The following is a 22,064-nucleotide window of genomic DNA, read 5'->3' on the forward strand; positions in this document are numbered from 1 at the left end:
ACTGTGGTGTGTGGTGTTATTTAACTGTGATGTGTGGTGTTATTTAACTGTGATGTGTGGTGTTATTTATATTTAACTGTGATGTGTGGTGTTATTTAACTGTAATGTGTGGTGTTATTTATAGTTAACTGTGATGTGTAGTGTTATTTAACTGTGATGTGTGGTGTTATTTAACTGTGAAGTGTTGTGTTATTTAACTGTGATGTGTGGTGTTATTTAACTGTGATGTGTGGTGTTATTTAACTGTGATGTGTGGTGTTATTTAACTGTGATGTGTGGTGTTATTTATATTTAACTGTGATGTGTGGTGTTATTTAACTGTGATGTGTGGTGTTATTTAACTGTGATATGTGGTGTTATTTAACTGTGATGTGTGGTGTTATTTAACTGTGATGTGTGGTGTTATTTAACTGTGATGTGTGGTGTTATTTAACTGTGATGTGTGGTGTTATTTAACTTTGATGTGTGGTGTTATTTAACTGTGGTGTGTGGTGTTATTTAACTGTGATGTGTGGTGTTATTTAACTGTGATGTGTGGTGTTATTTAACTGTGATGTGTGGTGTTATTTAACTGTGATGTGTGGTGTTATTTATATTTAACTGTGATGTGTGGTGTTATTTAACTGTGATGTGTGGTGTTATTTAACTGTGATGTGTGGTGTTATTTAACTGTGCTGTGTGGTGTTATTTAACTGTGATGTGTGGTGTTATTTAACTGTGATGTGTGGTGTTATTTAACTGTGCTGTGTGGTGTTATTTAACTGTGATGTGTGGTGTTATTTAACTGTGATGTTTGGTGTTATTTAACTGTGATGTGTGGTGTTATTTAACTGTGATGTGTGGTGTTATTTAACTGTGGTGTGTGGTGTTATTTAACTGTGATGTCTGGTGTTATTTAACTGTGATGTGTGGTGTTATTTAACTGTGATGTGTGGTGTTATTTAACTGTGATGTGTGGTGTTATTTAACTTTGATGTGTGGTGTTATTTAACTGTGGTGTGTGGTGTTATTTAACTGTGATGTGTGGTGTTATTTAACTGTGATGTGTGGTGTTATTTAACTGTGATGTGTGGTGTTATTTAACTGTGATGTGTGGTGTTATTTAACTGTGCTGTGTGGTGTTATTTAACTGTGATGTGTGGTGTTATTTATATTTAACTGTGGTGTGTGGTGTTATTTAACTGTGATGTGTGGTGTTATTTAACTGTGATGTGTGGTGTTATTTAACTGTAATGTGTGGTGTTATTTATATTTAACTGTGCTGTGTGGTGTTATTTAACTGTGATGTGTGGTGTTATTTAACTGTGATGTGTGGTGTTATTTAACTGTAATGTGTGGTGTTATTTATATTTAACTGTGCTGTGTGGTGTTATTTAACTGTGGTGTGTGGTGTTATTTAACTGTGATGTGTGGTGTTATTTAACTGTGATGTGTGGTGTTATTTAACTGTGAGGCGTGGTGTTATTTAACTGTGCTGTGTGGTGTTATTTAACTGTGATGTGTGGTGTTATTTAACTGTGATGTGTGGTGTTATTTAACTGTGATGTGTGGTGTTATTTAACTGTGATGTGTGGTGTTATTTAACTGTGGTGTGTGGAGTTATTTAACTGTGATGTGTGGTGTTATTTAACTGTGATGTGTGGTGTTATTTATATTTAACTGTGATGTGTGGTGTTATTTAACTGTAATGTGTGGTGTTATTTATAGTTAACTGTGATGTGTAGTGTTATTTAACTGTGATGTGTGGTGTTATTTAACTGTGAAGTGTTGTGTTATTTAACTGTGATGTGTGGTGTTATTTAACTGTGATGTGTGGTGTTATTTAACTGTGGTGTGTGGTGTTATTTAACTGTGATGTGTGGTGTTATTTATATTTAACTGTGATGTGTGGTGTTATTTAACTGTGATGTGTGGTGTTATTTAACTGTGATATGTGGTGTTATTTAACTGTGATGTGTGGTGTTATTTAACTGTGATGTGTGGTGTTATTTAACTGTGATGTGTGGTGTTATTTAACTGTGATGTGTGGTGTTATTTAACTTTGATGTGTGGTGTTATTTAACTGTGGTGTGTGGTGTTATTTAACTGTGATGTGTGGTGTTATTTAACTGTGATGTGTGGTGTTATTTAACTGTGGTGTGTGGTGTTATTTAACTGTGATGTGTGGTGTTATTTAACTGTGATGTGTGGTGTTATTTATATTTAACTGTGATGTGTGGTGTTATTTAACTGTAATGTGTGGTGTTATTTATAGTTAACTGTGATGTGTAGTGTTATTTAACTGTGATGTGTGGTGTTATTTAACTGTGAAGTGTTGTGTTATTTAACTGTGATGTGTGGTGTTATTTAACTGTGATGTGTGGTGTTATTTAACTGTGATGTGTGGTGTTATTTAACTGTGATGTGTGGTGTTATTTATATTTAACTGTGATGTGTGGTGTTATTTAACTGTGATGTGTGGTGTTATTTAACTGTGATATGTGGTGTTATTTAACTGTGATGTGTGGTGTTATTTAACTGTGATGTGTGGTGTTATTTAACTGTGATGTGTGGTGTTATTTAACTGTGATGTGTGGTGTTATTTAACTTTGATGTGTGGTGTTATTTAACTGTGGTGTGTGGTGTTATTTAACTGTGATGTGTGGTGTTATTTAACTGTGATGTGTGGTGTTATTTAACTGTGATGTGTGGTGTTATTTAACTGTGATGTGTGGTGTTATTTATATTTAACTGTGATGTGTGGTGTTATTTAACTGTGATGTGTGGTGTTATTTAACTGTGATGTGTGGTGTTATTTAACTGTGATGTGTGGTGTTATTTAACTGTGATGTGTGGTGTTATTTAACTGTGATGTGTGGTGTTATTTAACTGTGATGTGTGGTGTTATTTAACTGTGCTGTGTGGTGTTATTTAACTGTGATGTGTGGTGTTATTTAACTGTGATGTTTGGTGTTATTTAACTGTGATGTGTGGTGTTATTTAACTGTGATGTGTGGTGTTATTTAACTGTGATGTGTGGTGTTATTTAACTGTGCTGTGTGGTGTTATTTAACTGTGATGTGTGGTGTTATTTAACTGTGATGTTTGGTGTTATTTAACTGTGATGTGTGGTGTTATTTAACTGTAATGTGTGGTGTTATTTATAGTTAACTGTGATGTGTAGTGTTATTTAACTGTGATGTGTGGTGTTATTTAACTGTGAAGTGTTGTGTTATTTAACTGTGATGTGTGGTGTTATTTAACTGTGATGTGTGGTGTTATTTAACTGTGATGTGTGGTGTTATTTAACTGTGATGTGTGGTGTTATTTATATTTAACTGTGATGTGTGGTGTTATTTAACTGTGATGTGTGGTGTTATTTAACTGTGATATGTGGTGTTATTTAACTGTGATGTGTGGTGTTATTTAACTGTGATGTGTGGTGTTATTTAACTGTGATGTGTGGTGTTATTTAACTGTGATGTGTGGTGTTATTTAACTTTGATGTGTGGTGTTATTTAACTGTGGTGTGTGGTGTTATTTAACTGTGATGTGTGGTGTTATTTAACTGTGATGTGTGGTGTTATTTAACTGTGATGTGTGGTGTTATTTAACTGTGATGTGTGGTGTTATTTATATTTAACTGTGATGTGTGGTGTTATTTAACTGTGATGTGTGGTGTTATTTAACTGTGATGTGTGGTGTTATTTAACTGTGCTGTGTGGTGTTATTTAACTGTGATGTGTGGTGTTATTTAACTGTGATGTGTGGTGTTATTTAACTGTGCTGTGTGGTGTTATTTAACTGTGATGTGTGGTGTTATTTAACTGTGATGTTTGGTGTTATTTAACTGTGATGTGTGGTGTTATTTAACTGTGATGTGTGGTGTTATTTAACTGTGGTGTGTGGTGTTATTTAACTGTGATGTCTGGTGTTATTTAACTGTGATGTGTGGTGTTATTTAACTGTGATGTGTGGTGTTATTTAACTGTGATGTGTGGTGTTATTTAACTTTGATGTGTGGTGTTATTTAACTGTGGTGTGTGGTGTTATTTAACTGTGATGTGTGGTGTTATTTAACTGTGATGTGTGGTGTTATTTAACTGTGATGTGTGGTGTTATTTAACTGTGATGTGTGGTGTTATTTAACTGTGCTGTGTGGTGTTATTTAACTGTGATGTGTGGTGTTATTTATATTTAACTGTGGTGTGTGGTGTTATTTAACTGTGATGTGTGGTGTTATTTAACTGTGATGTGTGGTGTTATTTAACTGTAATGTGTGGTGTTATTTATATTTAACTGTGCTGTGTGGTGTTATTTAACTGTGATGTGTGGTGTTATTTAACTGTGATGTGTGGTGTTATTTAACTGTAATGTGTGGTGTTATTTATATTTAACTGTGCTGTGTGGTGTTATTTAACTGTGGTGTGTGGTGTTATTTAACTGTGATGTGTGGTGTTATTTAACTGTGATGTGTGGTGTTATTTAACTGTGAGGCGTGGTGTTATTTAACTGTGCTGTGTGGTGTTATTTAACTGTGGTGTGTCGTGTTATTTAACTGTGATGTGTGGTGTTATTTATATTTAACTGTGATGTGTGGTGTTATTTAACTTTGATGTGTGGTGTTATTTAACTGTGGTGTGTGGTGTTATTTAACTGTGATGTGTGGTGTTATTTAACTGTGATGTGTGGTGTTATTTAACTGTGGTGTGTGGTGTTATTTAACTGTGATGTGTGGTGTTATTTAACTGTGATGTGTGGTGTTATTTATATTTAACTGTGATGTGTGGTGTTATTTAACTGTAATGTGTGGTGTTATTTATAGTTAACTGTGATGTGTAGTGTTATTTAACTGTGATGTGTGGTGTTATTTAACTGTGAAGTGTTGTGTTATTTAACTGTGATGTGTGGTGTTATTTAACTGTGATGTGTGGTGTTATTTAACTGTGATGTGTGGTGTTATTTAACTGTGATGTGTGGTGTTATTTATATTTAACTGTGATGTGTGGTGTTATTTAACTGTGATGTGTGGTGTTATTTAACTGTGATGTGTGGTGTTATTTAACTGTGATGTGTGGTGTTATTTAACTTTGATGTGTGGTGTTATTTAACTGTGGTGTGTGGTGTTATTTAACTGTGATGTGTGGTGTTATTTAACTGTGATGTGTGGTGTTATTTAACTGTGATGTGTGGTGTTATTTAACTGTGAAGTGTTGTGTTATTTAACTGTGATGTGTGGTGTTATTTAACTTTGATGTGTGGTGTTATTTAACTGTGGTGTGTGGTGTTATTTAACTGTGATGTGTGGTGTTATTTAACTGTGATGTGTGGTGTTATTTAACTGTGGTGTGTGGTGTTATTTAACTGTGATGTGTGGTGTTATTTAACTGTGATGTGTGGTGTTATTTATATTTAACTGTGATGTGTGGTGTTATTTAACTGTAATGTGTGGTGTTATTTATAGTTAACTGTGATGTGTAGTGTTATTTAACTGTGATGTGTGGTGTTATTTAACTGTGAAGTGTTGTGTTATTTAACTGTGATGTGTGGTGTTATTTAACTGTGATGTGTGGTGTTATTTAACTGTGATGTGTGGTGTTATTTAACTGTGATGTGTGGTGTTATTTATATTTAACTGTGATGTGTGGTGTTATTTAACTGTGATGTGTGGTGTTATTTAACTGTGATATGTGGTGTTATTTAACTGTGATGTGTGGTGTTATTTAACTGTGATGTGTGGTGTTATTTAACTGTGATGTGTGGTGTTATTTAACTGTGCTGTGTGGTGTTATTTAACTGTGATGTGTGGTGTTATTTAACTGTGATGTGTGGTGTTATTTAACTGTGCTGTGTGGTGTTATTTAACTGTGATGTGTGGTGTTATTTAACTGTGATGTTTGGTGTTATTTAACTGTGATGTGTGGTGTTATTTAACTGTGATGTGTGGTGTTATTTAACTGTGGTGTGTGGTGTTATTTAACTGTGATGTCTGGTGTTATTTAACTGTGATGTGTGGTGTTATTTAACTGTGATGTGTGGTGTTATTTAACTGTGATGTGTGGTGTTATTTAACTTTGATGTGTGGTGTTATTTAACTGTGGTGTGTGGTGTTATTTAACTGTGATGTGTGGTGTTATTTAACTGTGATGTGTGGTGTTATTTAACTGTGATGTGTGGTGTTATTTAACTGTGATGTGTGGTGTTATTTAACTGTGCTGTGTGGTGTTATTTAACTGTGATGTGTGGTGTTATTTATATTTAACTGTGGTGAGTGGTGTTATTTAACTGTGATGTGTGGTGTTATTTAACTGTGATGTGTGGTGTTATTTAACTGTAATGTGTGGTGTTATTTATATTTAACTGTGCTGTGTGGTGTTATTTAACTGTGATGTGTGGTGTTATTTAACTGTGATGTGTGGTGTTATTTAACTGTAATGTGTGGTGTTATTTATATTTAACTGTGCTGTGTGGTGTTATTTAACTGTGGTGTGTGGTGTTATTTAACTGTGATGTGTGGTGTTATTTAACTGTGATGTGTGGTGTTATTTAACTGTGAGGCGTGGTGTTATTTAACTGTGCTGTGTGGTGTTATTTAACTGTGATGTGTGGTGTTATTTAACTGTGATGTGTGGTGTTATTTAACTGTGATGTGTGGTGTTATTTAACTGTGATGTGTGGTGTTATTTAACTGTGGTGTGTGGTGTTATTTAACTGTGATGTGTGGTGTTATTTAACTGTGATGTGTGGTGTTATTTATATTTAACTGTGATGTGTGGTGTTATTTAACTGTAATGTGTGGTGTTATTTATAGTTAACTGTGATGTGTAGTGTTATTTAACTGTGATGTGTGGTGTTATTTAACTGTGATGTGTGGTGTTATTTAACTGTGATGTGTGGTGTTATTTAACTGTGATGTGTGGTGTTATTTAACTGTGGTGTGTGGTGTTATTTAACTGTGATGTGTGGTGTTATTTATATTTAACTGTGATGTGTGGTGTTATTTAACTGTGATGTGTGGTGTTATTTAACTGTGATGTGTGGTGTTATTTAACTGTGATGTGTGGTGTTATTTAACTGTGATGTGTGGTGTTATTTAACTGTGATGTGTGGTGTTATTTAACTGTGATGTGTGGTGTTATTTAACTGTGATGTGTGGTGTTATTTAACTGTGGTGTGTGGTGTTATTTAACTGTGATGTGTGGTGTTATTTAACTGTGATGTGTGGTGTTATTTAACTGTGGTGTGTGGTGTTATTTAACTGTGATGTGTGGTGTTATTTAACTGTGATGTGTGGTGTTATTTATATTTAGCTGTGATGTGTGGTGTTATTTAACTGTAATGTGTGGTGTTATTTATATTTAACTGTGATGTGTAGTGTTATTTAACTGTGATGTGTGGTGTTATTTAACTGTGATGTTGTGTTATTTAACTGTGATGTGTGGTGTTATTTAACTGTGATGTGTGGTGTTATTTAACTGTGATGTGTGGTGTTATTTAACTGTGATGTGTGGTGTTATTTATATTTAACTGTGATGTGTGGTGTTATTTAACTGTGATGTGTGGTGTTATTTAACTGTGATGTGTGGTGTTATTTAACTGTGATGTGTGGTGTTATTTAACTGTGATGTGTGGTGTTATTTAACTGTGATGTGTGGTGTTATTTAACTGTGATGTGTGGTGTTATTTAACTGTGATGTGTGGTGTTATTTAACTGTGGTGTGTGGTGTTATTTAACTGTGATGTGTGGTGTTATTTAACTGTGATGTGTGGTGTTATTTAACTGTGATGTGTGGTGTTATTTAACTGTGATGTGTGGTGTTATTTATATTTAACTGTGATGTGTGGTGTTATTTAACTGTGATGTGTGGTGTTATTTAACTGTGATGTGTGGTGTTATTTAACTGTGCTGTGTGGTGTTATTTAACTGTGATGTGTGGTGTTATTTAACTGTGATGTGTGGTGTTATTTAACTGTGATGTGTGGTGTTATTTAACTGTGATGTGTGGTGTTATTTAACTGTGATGTTTGGTGTTATTTAACTGTGATGTGTGGTGTTATTTAACTGTGATGTGTGGTGTTATTTAACTGTGATGTGTGGTGTTATTTAACTGTGATGTGTGGTGTTATTTAACTGTGATGTGTGGTGTTATTTAACTGTGATGTGTGGTGTTATTTAACTGTGATGTGTGGTGTTATTTAACTGTGATGTGTGGTGTTATTTAACTGTGATGTGTGGTGTTATTTAACTGTGGTGTGTGGTGTTATTTAACTGTGATGTGTGGTGTTATTTAACTGTGATGTGTGGTGTTATTTAACTGTGATGTGTGGTGTTATTTAACTGTGCTGTGTGGTGTTATTTAACTGTGATGTGTGGTGTTATTTATATTTAACTGTGGTGTGTGGTGTTATTTAACTGTGATGTGTGGTGTTATTTAACTGTGATGTGTGGTGTTATTTAACTGTGCTGTGTGGTGTTATTTAACTGTGATGTGTGGTGTTATTTAACTGTGATGTGTGGTGTTATTTAACTGTAATGTGTGGTGTTATTTATATTTAACTGTGCTGTGTGGTGTTATTTAACTGTGGTGTGTGGTGTTATTTAACTGTGATGTGTGGTGTTATTTAACTGTGATGTGTGGTGTTATTTAACTGTGAGGCGTGGTGTTATTTAACTGTGCTGTGTGGTGTTATTTAACTGTGGTGTGTGGTGTTATTTAACTGTGATGTGTGGTGTTATTTATATTTAACTGTGATGTGTGGTGTTATTTAACTGTGATGTGTGGTGTTATTTAACTGTGGTGTGTGGTGTTATTTAACTGTGATGTGTGGTGTTATTTAACTGTGATGTGTGGTGTTATTTAACTGTGGTGTGTGGTGTTATTTAACTGTGATGTGTGGTGTTATTTAACTGTGATGTGTGGTGTTATTTATATTTAACTGTGATGTGTGGTGTTATTTAACTGTAATGTGTGGTGTTATTTATAGTTAACTGTGATGTGTAGTGTTATTTAACTGTGATGTGTGGTGTTATTTAACTGTGAAGTGTTGTGTTATTTAACTGTGATGTGTGGTGTTATTTAACTGTGATGTGTGGTGTTATTTAACTGTGATGTGTGGTGTTATTTAACTGTGATGTGTGGTGTTATTTATATTTAACTGTGATGTGTGGTGTTATTTAACTGTGATGTGTGGTGTTATTTAACTGTGATGTGTGGTGTTATTTAACTGTGATGTGTGGTGTTATTTAACTTTGATGTGTGGTGTTATTTAACTGTGATGTGTGGTGTTATTTAACTGTGATGTGTGGTGTTATTTAACTGTGATGTGTGGTGTTATTTAACTGTGATGTGTGGTGTTATTTAACTGTGATGTGTGGTGTTATTTAACTGTGATGTGTGGTGTTATTTAACTGTGAGGCGTGGTGTTATTTAACTGTGGTGTGTGGTGTTATTTAACTGTGATGTGTGGTGTTATTTAACTGTGATGTGTGGTGTTATTTAACTGTGATGTGTGGTGTTATTTAACTGTGATGTGTGGTGTTATTTAACTGTGATGTGTGGTGTTATTTATATTTAACTGTGATGTGTGGTGTTATTTAACTGTGATGTGTGGTGTTATTTATATTTAACTGTGATGTGTGGTGTTATTTAACTGTGATGTGTGGTGTTATTTAACTGTGATGTGTGGTGTTATTTAACTGTGATGTGTGGTGTTATTTAACTGTGATGTGTGGTGTTATTTAACTGTGATGTGTGGTGTTATTTAACTGTGATGTGTGGTGTTATTTATATTTAACTGTGATGTGTGGTGTTATTTAACTGTGATGTGTGGTGTTATTTAACTGTGATATGTGGTGTTATTTAACTGTGATGTGTGGTGTTATTTAACTGTGATGTGTGGTGTTATTTAACTGTGATGTGTGGTGTTATTTAACTGTGATGTGTGGTGTTATTTAACTTTGATGTGTGGTGTTATTTAACTGTGGTGTGTGGTGTTATTTAACTGTGATGTGTGGTGTTATTTAACTGTGATGTGTGGTGTTATTTAACTGTGATGTGTGGTGTTATTTAACTGTGATGTGTGGTGTTATTTATATTTAACTGTGATGTGTGGTGTTATTTAACTGTGATGTGTGGTGTTATTTAACTGTGATGTGTGGTGTTATTTAACTGTGATGTGTGGTGTTATTTAACTGTGATGTGTGGTGTTATTTAACTGTGATGTGTGGTGTTATTTAACTGTGATGTGTGGTGTTATTTAACTGTGATGTGTGGTGTTATTTAACTGTGATGTTTGGTGTTATTTAACTGTGATGTGTGGTGTTATTTAACTGTGATGTGTGGTGTTATTTAACTGTGGTGTGTGGTGTTATTTAACTGTGATGTGTGGTGTTATTTAACTGTGATGTGTGGTGTTATTTAACTGTGATGTGTGGTGTTATTTAACTGTGATGTGTGGTGTTATTTAACTGTGATGTGTGGTGTTATTTAACTGTGATGTGTGGTGTTATTTAACTGTGATGTGTGGTGTTATTTAACTGTGATGTGTGGTGTTATTTAACTGTGATGTGTGGTGTTATTTAACTGTGATGTGTGGTGTTATTTAACTGTGATGTGTGGTGTTATTTATAACTGTGATGTGTGGTGTTATTTAACTTTGATGTGTGGTGTTATTTAACTGTGGTTTGTGGTGTTATTTAACTGTGATGTGTGGTGTTATTTAACTGTGATGTGTGGTGTTATTTAACTGTGATGTGTGGTGTTATTTAACTGTGAAGTGTTGTGTTATTTAACTGTGATGTGTGGTGTTATTTAACTGTGATGTGTGGTGTTATTTAACTGTGATGTGTGGTGTTATTTAACTGTGATGTGTGGTGTTATTTAACTGTGATGTGTGGTGTTATTTATATTTAACTGTGATGTGTGGTGTTATTTATATTTAACTGTGATGTGTGGTGTTATTTAACTGTGATATGTGGTGTAATTTAACTGTGATGTGTGGTGTTATTTAACTGTGATGTGTGGTGTTATTTAACTGTAATGTGTGGTGTTATTTAACTTTGATGTGTGGTGTTATTTAACTGTGGTGTGTGGTGTTATTTAACTGTGATGTGTGGTGTTATTTAACTGTGATGTGTGGTGTTATTTAACTGTGATGTGTGGTGTTATTTAACTGTGATGTGTGGTGTTATTTATATTTAACTGTGATGTGTGGTGTTATTTATATTTAACTGTGATGTGTGGTGTTATTTAACTGTGATGTGTGGTGTTATTTAACTGTGCTGTGTGGTGTTATTTAACTGTGATGTGTGGTGTTATTTAACTGTGATGTGTGGTGTTATTTAACTGTGATGTGCGGTGTTATTTAACTGTGATGTGTGGTGTTATCTAACTGTGGTGTGTGGTGTTATTTAACTGTGATGTGTGGTGCTATTTAACTGTGATGTGTGGTGTTATTTAACTGTGATGTGTGGTGTTATTTAACTGTGATGTGTGGTGTTATTTAACTGTGATGTGTGGTGTTATTTAACTGTGATGTGTGGTGTTATTTAACTGTGATGTGTGGTGTTATTTAACTGTGATGTGTGGTGTTATTTAACTGTGATGTGTGGTGTTATTTAACTGTGATGTGTGGTGTTATTTATATTTAACTGTGATGTGTGGTGTTATTTAACTGTAATGTGTGGTGTTATTTATAGTTAACTGTGATGTGTAGTGTTATTTAACTGTGATGTGTGGTGTTATTTAACTGTGGTGTGTGGTGTTATTTAACTGTGATGTGTGGTGTTATTTAACTGTGATGTGTGGTGTTATTTAACTGTGATGTGTGGTGTTATTTAACTGTGATGTGTGGTGTTATTTATATTTAACTGTGATGTGTGGTGTTATTTAACTGTGATGTGTGGTGTTATTTAACTGTGATGTGTGGTGTTATTTAACTGTGCTGTGTGGTGTTATTTAACTGTGATGTGTGGTGTTATTTAACTGTGATGTGTGGTGTTATTTAACTGTGCTGTGTGGTGTTATTTAACTGTGATGTGTGGTGTTATTTAACTGTGATGTTTGGTGTTATTTAACTGTGATGTGTGGTGTTATTTAACTGTGATGTGTGGTGTTATTTAACTGTGGTGTGTGGTGTTATTTAACTGTGATGTTTGGTGTTATTTAACTGTGATGTGTGGTGTTATTTAACTGTGATGTGTGGTGTTATTTAACTGTGGTGTGTGGTGTTATTTAACTGTGATGTGTGGTGTTATTTAACTGTGATGTGTGGTGTTATTTAACTGTGATGTGTGGTGTTATTTAACTGTGATGTGTGGTGTTATTTAACTGTGGTTCGTGGTGTTATTTAACTGTGAACTCTAACACTATTTCCAATTGCTTGGATACAATACACATAAAGATAATAAAAAACATTTGTTCATTGAACTAAAATCACCTGTTCAAAATGACACAACTTAACATCAAAGTATTACCATTTCAAAATGTAATTCACACATTACATCTGAGATGACTGTCTATTCATTTCATTACAATGATTTAACTATCAATTGAGACAACTTATCAAAATGATAAGTAACTGTTGCATTACTCTTAATACATAGTTTTATGGAAACTGAAGAACAATATTCCATGTTTAGATCATGAAAGTTTCAGGATAACGAGATCCATTGACACCAATTTCCGTGGAACATGAACCAGTTGGACGACATTATCTATGGATGTAATATTTCATCATCATTCTTTATCAGACACTGTTTCTAAGGTCCCATGTACCACTTTTCCAGACCATGTTTTCAGATTTGACATTACTGTACACTCACCGGCCACTTTATTAGGTACACCCATCTAGTACTGGGTAGGACCCCCTTTTGCCTCCACAAAAGCCTGAATTATTCACGGTGTTGTATGTTAAGAGATGCCCTTCTGCACTCCACTGTTTTAAACGGCTGTTATTTGAGTATTTGTGGCCTTTCTGTTAGCTTGAATGAGTCTGGACATTCTCCTCTGACCTCTCTCATTAACAAGGTGGTTTTGACCACAGAACTGCCGCTCACTGAATGTGTTTTGTCTATCGCACCATCCTCCGTAAACTCTATAGACTGTAGTGCGTAAAAATCCCAGGAGGGCAACTGTTTCTGAGATGCCGGAACCACCATGTGTGGCACCAACAAATCAGACCACGGTCCAAGGTTCTTAGATTACACATCTTGCCCATTCTAATGCTCTCTACTCTATATACTCTATATATTGAGCTGTAGGCAGCCACGTGATTCGCTGTTAGAAGGAGCAGGCGATTGGCGTTAATACGCAGGTGTACCTAATAAAGTGTATGTATGCAGGCCCTTGTAATTGCTTTTCCAATACTGCCAACTCGTTACTGGTGATTGATTTCACATTGTGGTACGAGTAAATAGTGAAATGAGTCGTATCCACCTACAACAACATAGTGATAACGTGGAGCCGGCAGGTGATCCAGGTCAAAATAGAGGTCAAGCAGTGGTGGGAGGAAGACGAGAAAGACGTGGTGGTCAAAGGAAGGGCAGGGGACAAGCACCCCTTCTGAGAGGTGGTCGTGGGCCTCGTTTAGAGGTGTGGGAGAACGTGGTAGAGGACAAGGCCAGGGACCAAGCAACCCTTCTGAGAGGTGGTCGTGGGCCTCGTTTGAGAGGTGTGGGAGAACGTGTTAGAGGACAAGGCCAGGGACCAAGCAACCCTTCTGAGAGGTGGTCGTGGGCCTCGTTTGAGAGGTGTGGGAGAACGTGGTAGAGGACAAGGCCAGGGACCAAGCAACCCTTCTGAGAGGTGGTCGTAAGCCTCGTTTGAGAGGTGTGGGAGAACGTGGTAGAGGACAAGGCCAGGGACCAAGCAACCCTTCTGAGAGGTGGTTGTGGGCCTCGTTTGAGAGGTGTGGGAGAACGTGGTAGAGGACAAGGCCACGGACCAAGCAACCCTTCTGAAAGGTGGTTGTGGGCCTCGTTTGAGAGGTGTAGGAGAACGTGGTAGAGGACAAGGCCAGGGACCAAGCAACCCTTCTGAGAGGTGGTCGTGGGCCTCGTTTGAGAGGTGTGGGGGAACGTGGTAGAGGACAAGGCCAGGGACCAAGCAACCCTTCTGAGAGGTGGTCGTGGGCCTCGTTTGAGAGGTGTGGGGGAACGTGGTAGAGGACAAGGCCAGGGACCAAGCAACCCTTCTGAAAGGTGGTCGTGGGCCTCGTTTGAGAGGTGTGGGAGAACGTGGACAAGGCCACAGACCAAGACAGTGGCAGCAACAGCAGAGAGTGTCCAATGAAATCTGAGCAATAGTTGTAGACCATGTGGTAAATCATGGCATGACAATGACTGAGGCATCTACAATGATTCAACCAAACCTCAGAAGATCATTCCGTGGCCTCAATCATCAGAACTTTCCTCAATGAGAACCGGTAAGTGTTCAGCATGCACTAAACATTAGGCTACTGCCAATTGTCAAATGACTGTATACTGCATGCCAATGTGTACCACACGGTAGGTGATGTGACTAAATGTGTTCTTACTGTCATTTTCCCTGCAGAATTGAGACTAGGCCAAATAGAGGAGGCAGAGGAACAATTCTGACTGACCAACTAGTGTGGGCTGTGGTCAATTTGGTTCGGGCCAGAAATCTTGGACAATGACGACATGTTCAACAATGTGGAAGCCATAAGTTTGCCGACTATTGCCCACATGCTGAAAAGGCACCAGGTGTCTCTAAAACATCTATACCATGTGCCTTTTGAAAGAAATGCAGACAGAGTGAAGCAACTGAGGACTGAGTATGTTCAGGTATGTTCAGTTTCAAGATGCCTGTTTTGAAAAATTCTCCCAAAATTCTACATCATTATAATCAGTAATTCTCTTTCCAAAATGTCTTTTTAGAGGGTTTTCAGATTTTATTCAATAATTCCACTGTGTCTGTAGTATTCTCTATACTAGTCATTTTACAGTGATGTATTTACGTGTAGTACCATAATGAAACATGTATCACATATTTTGTACTACAATATTTAATGATTGTACGAACAACTACACAGTGAAACTATCGGTATCTTGTTTGTGGGTGATCTAAATGGTATTTCCTATGGTATTTCATGATAAATGAGTCCCCCATTTTGAAAAATGACCACAAGGCTCTGAAATTAGTGCCAAAGTCATTGTAAAAAATGGTATTTAACTGTGATGTGTGGTGTTATTGACTATGATGTTGCTGTGTGGAGGAATGCTGCTGACTGAGTTCAGTGAGCAGTTCACCATTCTCACTCTCTGTGCTCATCAGCTGACCTTTATATCCCTGGTTACACACAGTAGCAGCCAGAGTACAGTGCAATGCACACAACAATACACAACAATAACAACAACAAACTCACTGCACAATAGAAAACTGAATATGGAATCACACTTAAACGTTGTGTAATATGCAATGCATTACAGTTAATAGAAATAGATAGTGTAAAAACATGCTGATAATTAAAAGATTGTAAAATACCAGGTAGTCTGTCAAAGCTCCTCACCACTGACAGAGCATAATGTATCTCACACATACACCCCCCATTCATTTTTTACACTGCCTATGTGTTTGTGTGTGTTTGTGTTTGTTTGTGTGTGTGTGGGTGCGTGTTTGTGTGTGTGCGCATGTGTTTGTGTGTGTGTGTGTGTGTGTGTGTGTGTGTGTGTGTGTGTGTGTGTGTGTGTGTGTGTGTGTGTGTGTGTGTGTGTGTGTGCATATAGAAGGCCATCTGCCAGGGCTTAAGGCTGTTCTTGCCCCACTACCCTCCTTCCTTCTCTTTCTCTCCTCTCTGTTCTCTCCTCTCTGTTCCTCCTCACTGTTCTCTCCTCTCTGTTCTCCTCCTCTCTCCTCTCTGTTCTCTCCTCTCTGTTCTCTCCTCTCTGTTCTCTCCTCTCTGTTCTCTCCTCTCTGTTCTCTCCTCAATGTTCTCTCCACTCTGTTTTCTCTTCTCTGATCTCTCCTCCCTGTTCTCTCCTCTCTGTTCTCTCCTCACTGTTCTCTCCCTACTGTTCTCTCCTCTCTGTTCTCTCCTCTTTGTTCTCTCCTCTCTTATCTCTCCTCTCTTATCTCTCCTCACTGTTCTCTCCTCACTGTTCTCTCCTCACTGTTCTCTCCTCTCTGTTCTCTCCTCTCTGATCTCTCCTCACTGTTCTCTCCTCTCTGTTCTCTCCTCTCTGTTCTCTCCTCTCTGTTCTCTCCTCACTGTTCTCTCCTCTCTGTTCTCTCCTCTTTTTTCTCTCCTCACTGTTCTCTCCTCTCTGTTCTCTCCTCACTGTTCTCTCCTCTTTGTTCTCTCCTCACTGTTCTCTACTCTCTGTTCTCTCCTCTCTTATCTCTCCTCACTGTTTTCTCCTCACTGTTCTCTCCTCACTATTCTCTCCTCTCTGTTCTCTCCTCTCTGATCTCTCCTCTCTGTTCTCTTCTCTCTGTTCTCTCCTCTCTGTTCTCTCCTCTCTGTTCTCTCCCCACTGTTCTCTCCTCACTGTTCTCTCCTCTCTGTTCTCTCCTCTCTGTTCTCTCCTTACTGTTTTCTCCTCTGTTCTCTCCTCACTGTTCTCTCCGCACTGTTCTCTCCTCTCTGTTCTCTCCTCACTGTTCTCTCCGCACTGTTCTCTCCTCTCTGTTCTCTACTTACTGTTCTCTACTCACTGTTCTCTCCTCACTGTTCTCTCCTCTCTGTTTTCTCCTCTCTGTTCTCTCCTCACTGTTCTCTACTCACTGTTCTCTCCTCTCTGTTCTCTCCTCTCTGTGTTCTCCTCTCTGATCTCTCCTCACTGTTCTCTCCTCTGTGTTCTCTACTTACTGTTCTCTACTCACTGTTCTCTCCTCTCTGTTCTCTCCTCTCTGTTTTCTCCTCTCTGATCTCGCCTCACTGTTCTCTCCTCTCTGATCTCTCCTCACTGTTTCCTCCTCTCTGTTCTCTCCTCTCTGTTTCCTCCTCGCTGTTTCCTTCTCTCTGTTCTCTCCTCTCTGTTCTCTCCTCACTGTTTCCTCCTCTCTGTTCTCTCCTCACTGTTCTCTCCTCACTGTTCTCTCCTCTCTGTTCTCTCTTACTGTTCTCTCCTCACTGTTCTCTCCTCTCTGTTCTCTACTCACTGTTCTCTCCGCTCTGTTCTCTCCTCTCTGTTCTCTCCTCACTGTTTCCTCCTCTCTGTTCTCTCCTCTCTGTTCTCTCCTCTCTAATCTCTCCCTCTCCACCTTCCACTTTGTTATTGTCAGAGTTTCACTTCACAACACAGCATTGGAGACGTTTATTGTTATCTGTTGTAATATCCAGGATAATGAATATAGACATATACATGCATACACACAATATATATATTATATATATATATATATATATATATATATATATATATATATATATATATATATATACATATATATACAGTGGGGCAAAAAAGTATTTAGTCAGCCACCAATTGTGCAAGTTCTCCCACTTAAAAATATGAGAGGCCTGTAATTTTTATCATAGGTACACTTCAACTATGACAGACAAAATTAGAAAACAAAATCCAGAAAATCACATTTTAGGATTTTTAATGAATTTATTTGCAAATGATGGTGGAAAACATTTGTCCTCTGTCATTGCCAACAAAGGGTATATAACAAAGTATTGAGATAAACTTTTGTTATTGACCAAATACTTATTTTCCACCATAATTTGCAAATAAATTAATTAAAAATCCTACAATGTGATTTTCTGGAAAAAAAATTCTTAGTTGAAGTGTACCTATGATGAAAATTACAGGCCTCTCTCATCTTTTTAAGTGGGAGAACTTGCACAATTGGTGGCTGACTAAATACTTTTTTGCTCCACTGTATATATATATATATATATATATATGTATAAAAGTTTGTGGATACGGCTATTTCAGCCACACCCATTTCTGACGTATACACCCATTGCTGGTGTATGAAATCAATCACACAGCCATGCAATCTCCAAAGACAAACATTGGCAGTAGAATGGCCTTACTGAAGAGCTCAGTGACTATCAGAGTGACACTGTCAGAGGATGCCACCTTTCCAAGTCAGTTCGTCAAATGTCTGCCCTGCAAATTTCTGCCCTGCAACTGTGAGTGCTGTTATTGTCAAGTGTAAACATCTAGGAGCAACAATGGCTCAGCCACAAAGTGGTAGGGCACACAAACTTACAGAACTGGACAGCCAAGTGCTGAAACGCATAGCGAAAAAAATTGTCTGTCCTCGGTAGCAACACTCACTACCGAGTTCCAAACTGCCTCTGGAAGCAACATCAGCAAAATAACTGTTCGTCGGGAGCTTCATGAAATGGGTTTTCATGTCAGAGCAGCTGCACACAAGCCTAAGATCACCATATGCAATGCCAAGCGTCAGCTGGAGTGGTGTAAAGCTCGCCGCCATTGGACTCCGGAGCAGTTCTCTGGTGTGATGAATCACGCTACACCATCAGTCTGACGGACAAATCTGGGTTTGGCGGATGCCAGGAGAATGCTACCTGCCCCAATGCATAGTGCCAACTGTAAAGGTGGAGGAGCAATAATGATTTGGGGGATGTTTTTCATGGTTCAGGCTAGGACCCTTAGCTCCAGTGAAGGGAAATCTTAACGCTACAGCATACAATGACATTTTAGACGATTCTGTGCTTCCAACTTTGTGGCAACAGTTTGGGGAAGGCACTTTCCTGTTTCAGCATGATAATGGCCCCGTGCACAAACTGAGGTTCATACAGAAATAGTTTGTTGAGATCTGTGTGCAAGAACTTGACTGGCCTGCACAGAGCCCTGACATCAACCCCATTGAACACCTTTGGGATGAATTGGAACGCCGACTGTGAGCCAGGCCTAATCGCCCAATATCAGTGCCCGACCTCACTAATGCTCTTGTGGCTGAATGGAATCAAGTCCCCGCAACAATGTTCCAACATCTAGTGGAAAGCCTTCCCAGAAGAGTGGAGGCTGTATAGCAGCAAAGGGGGGACCAACTCCATATTAATGCCCATGATTTTGGAATGAGATCTTTGACGAGCAGGTGTCCACATACTTTTGGTCATGTAGTGTATATAACAAAAACAACAAATTAACACACTAACATGTGTGCACACACACACACACACACACACACACACACACACACACACACACACACACACACACACGCTCACACACACACACACAGACACACACAAACACACACACATTAGGTTAGTGAAGATGAATGTGGGGATATTGACATCCAGTGTCTCTAATTGTAGCACTAATCTTCAAGGACAGAGCAGAGGAACAGGGAGGGATATTACATACCCAACAGAAAGGAAAGTACGGCAAACATACTGTAGAAGTTGGAAAAGGCTCTTTGGCACGTCAAAAAAAATAAATGTAAATTAGGATAACGATACAGAAACAAGAAAACAAGAACAGAACAATCAATGGAGTCAATCAATTTAGATGCTGGAATAGATAAAGAAAGATGGATGGAGAGAAACAAGGTTGGGGAGGGAGTGGTGAAGGTGGAGAGAGGGAAAGAGGGGAAAGATGTAGGAAGAGAGCAAAGGAGCGTGAGAGAGAACGAGATGGAGGAAAGAGAGGCGAGATAGAAGAGGGAGAGAAGAGTGAGAAAGATGATGAGAGAAAAAGTGAACGAGAGGGAGGGATGGCTGAAGAGAGTTGGAGTAGGGGTGAGTCAGTGATCCAGAACAGTGAGCAGGCAGACAGCAGACAGGAGCTAGAGTTAGGTCAGGTGCAAAGACACACACACACACACACACACACACACACACACACACACACACACACACACACACAAACTCACACACAAACACCCTTACAGAGGGGACTTCATTACAGACAAATAATAACATAACACTTAACTTCTTTTACCACAGTCCTCCCGTACCCGCCCTCCCTGTCCCCTCCCTGTCCCCTGGCCCCTCCCTGTCCCCTGTCCCCTGGCCCTTCCCTGTCCCCTGGCCCCTCCCATCCCATCTATTTCCCGTGTTGTCCTACCTGGGATGATGGAAACGGTGTCTCTCTCCCAGGACACCACGCTGACGTACTCCTGCACGGCGGTGGGAATGAGGCACTTGAACACGGCCACGTTGCCCCGCATGGACCGCTGGTCTGCCACACGCACCGTGTACGGCTCCCTGAACACTATTATACAGAGAGAGACGAAGTGTCAAGGTATTTTATTCAGATGACAGTGTTTTCCATAGCTGGCTGATAACATACTCATTGTCAGCCGGCTACTTTTCCACTTCATTAATTCCCATTAAAAGTAGCTATTTGATTCTGAATTTTAGGACCCCTTTAGGTATAAAAACATTTTTTTCATAGAGAATAAGGTTTTGAAGTGCCTGTCCTAAATCTAGGAGATATAAGAAAGCTCAGGAAATATTTGAGTTTTTTGGACACAAAACTACCTCTTTCATTCTATTAATTTGTATGGGTTACCTTCAGACTAGTCCCGGGACACTTATGGGGGTCATATTAGTTTGTAGGTCAAACCGTTCGCACGCTACCAACGTTTCTTGTGAGAAGACTGATTTTGCGGGATGTCTCATGGTCTGCCAAACACCGCTATAGCTCGGCCACCTTACACCGCAGAACGCTGACATAGGAGGATGCGGTGGATTGAGACGCAGCCCATGCAAAAACTGATCTCTCTAGCTCAAATTGACGGATTTTGATGGGAATCTTTTTATTATGTTTCTTAGATTGGTGCACGGGTGCGCCAATAGACTCTTAATTATTAACTAGGCTTCTTTACATCAAAATGTTTTAATTCACTTGTCAGAAAAGTCTGTATAGTCTTCTCCCACTAGAATGAACTATATGCATATTCTAGTGATCTATTGACAGGACAGGCACCTGTCAGTCACAAAGCCAGCACTCTCCACAGTGTCAACAGGAAGAGGATGCTTTCCGGTTTTCGGGGATAGAGTATTTTCAACCTAACTTCCGTTTCCCCTGAAAAACAGATGTAGGGACTCCGCTTTGGTTCTTTTTACGCTTGGTTACAAAGCGAGAGATGACAGCGACACACTGCTGGTTTGTCAGTCTGCTGTCGGTCCCGCCTCTCAGTACCTGTTCTATTTTTGTGTGCTGTGGTTGGTTGCAGTCAAGGGGGAGCATGAACATGGCCTCCTGTGAGTGAATGTACAGTGGTAACAATGAATTGAAATGAAATACACGTAATAATTTTTTTGTGGTGCATTAGGCATTAATTAATTTTCTTTTGCGTGTTTCAGAGGCCTACACAGCCACGGAGTCGGGGCGCATAGGCATTTACTGTGGTTTGAATGACGACAGAAAGAACAAGTGTTGACTAGTTTATTATTAAAGGTTTCAAACTGACTGAGTAAAGTCAATCTCCTATATCCTTTTGCATAAATCATACAACGTAGTGACATGTCCATGGTATCACACCAGGACAAGTAAACCAACGATCTTGTTTGTATTTTCCTAGGTTTCGAAGCCCATGTCGAGACTTGCCAGAGAGCGCTAAAGTGACTTATCAGTGTAGCCTAGTGATGGGTTGTTCATGGACTAACAGCTATGTTTTGTAGTAAAGAAGAAAGAGAATGCAAAGTTTTTCCAATGATGACATCATCGGTGTGCATCGTGTGATTTTAACCAATTATTAGTAGGCATTGCCTTCTAATTGTCTACTAATTGGTGGATGATGTCATTGGAAACACTTATGTTCCTCTATATTTTTTACTACAAAACAGAAACGCGCCATTTTCACATATGTTGATGTTGGGGTGGTGCTGGAGGTGATGAATATAAAGTAGATTTATTTTAAATGTACATTATTTTTTATTTAACTAGGCAAGCCAGTTAAGAACAAATTCTTATTTACAATGACGGCCTACCCCGGACGACGCTGGGCCAATTGTACGCCGCCCTGTGGGACTCCCAACCACGGCCGCATGTGATGCAGCCTGGATTTGACCCAGGGACTACAGTGACGCCTCTTGCACTGAGATGCAGTGTCTTAGACCGCTGCACCACTCAGGAGCATCGGGAGCACTTTTAAGTGAACGGAAGCAAATCGCATCGGTGAGAGAGCTGTTCA

At 38.5% G+C, this 22,064-nt stretch overlaps 1 protein-coding gene across 1 annotated transcript in view; it reads right to left on the minus strand.

Moving 5' to 3' along the window:
- Nucleotides 1-22,064, minus strand: part of LOC139419526 (cell adhesion molecule DSCAML1-like) — a 132,901-nt gene that overhangs the window by 88,558 nt on the left and 22,279 nt on the right. Inside the window, exon 3 of the mRNA XM_071169487.1 lies at nucleotides 19,991-20,137. Within this exon, the coding sequence (XP_071025588.1) occupies nucleotides 19,991-20,137 (147 nt within the window). The remainder of the gene's footprint in view (nucleotides 1-19,990; nucleotides 20,138-22,064) is intronic.

This window comes from Oncorhynchus clarkii, chromosome 10 (assembly GCF_045791955.1).
Source record: "Oncorhynchus clarkii lewisi isolate Uvic-CL-2024 chromosome 10, UVic_Ocla_1.0, whole genome shotgun sequence".
NCBI classification, from domain to species: Eukaryota; Metazoa; Chordata; class Actinopteri; order Salmoniformes; family Salmonidae; genus Oncorhynchus; species Oncorhynchus clarkii.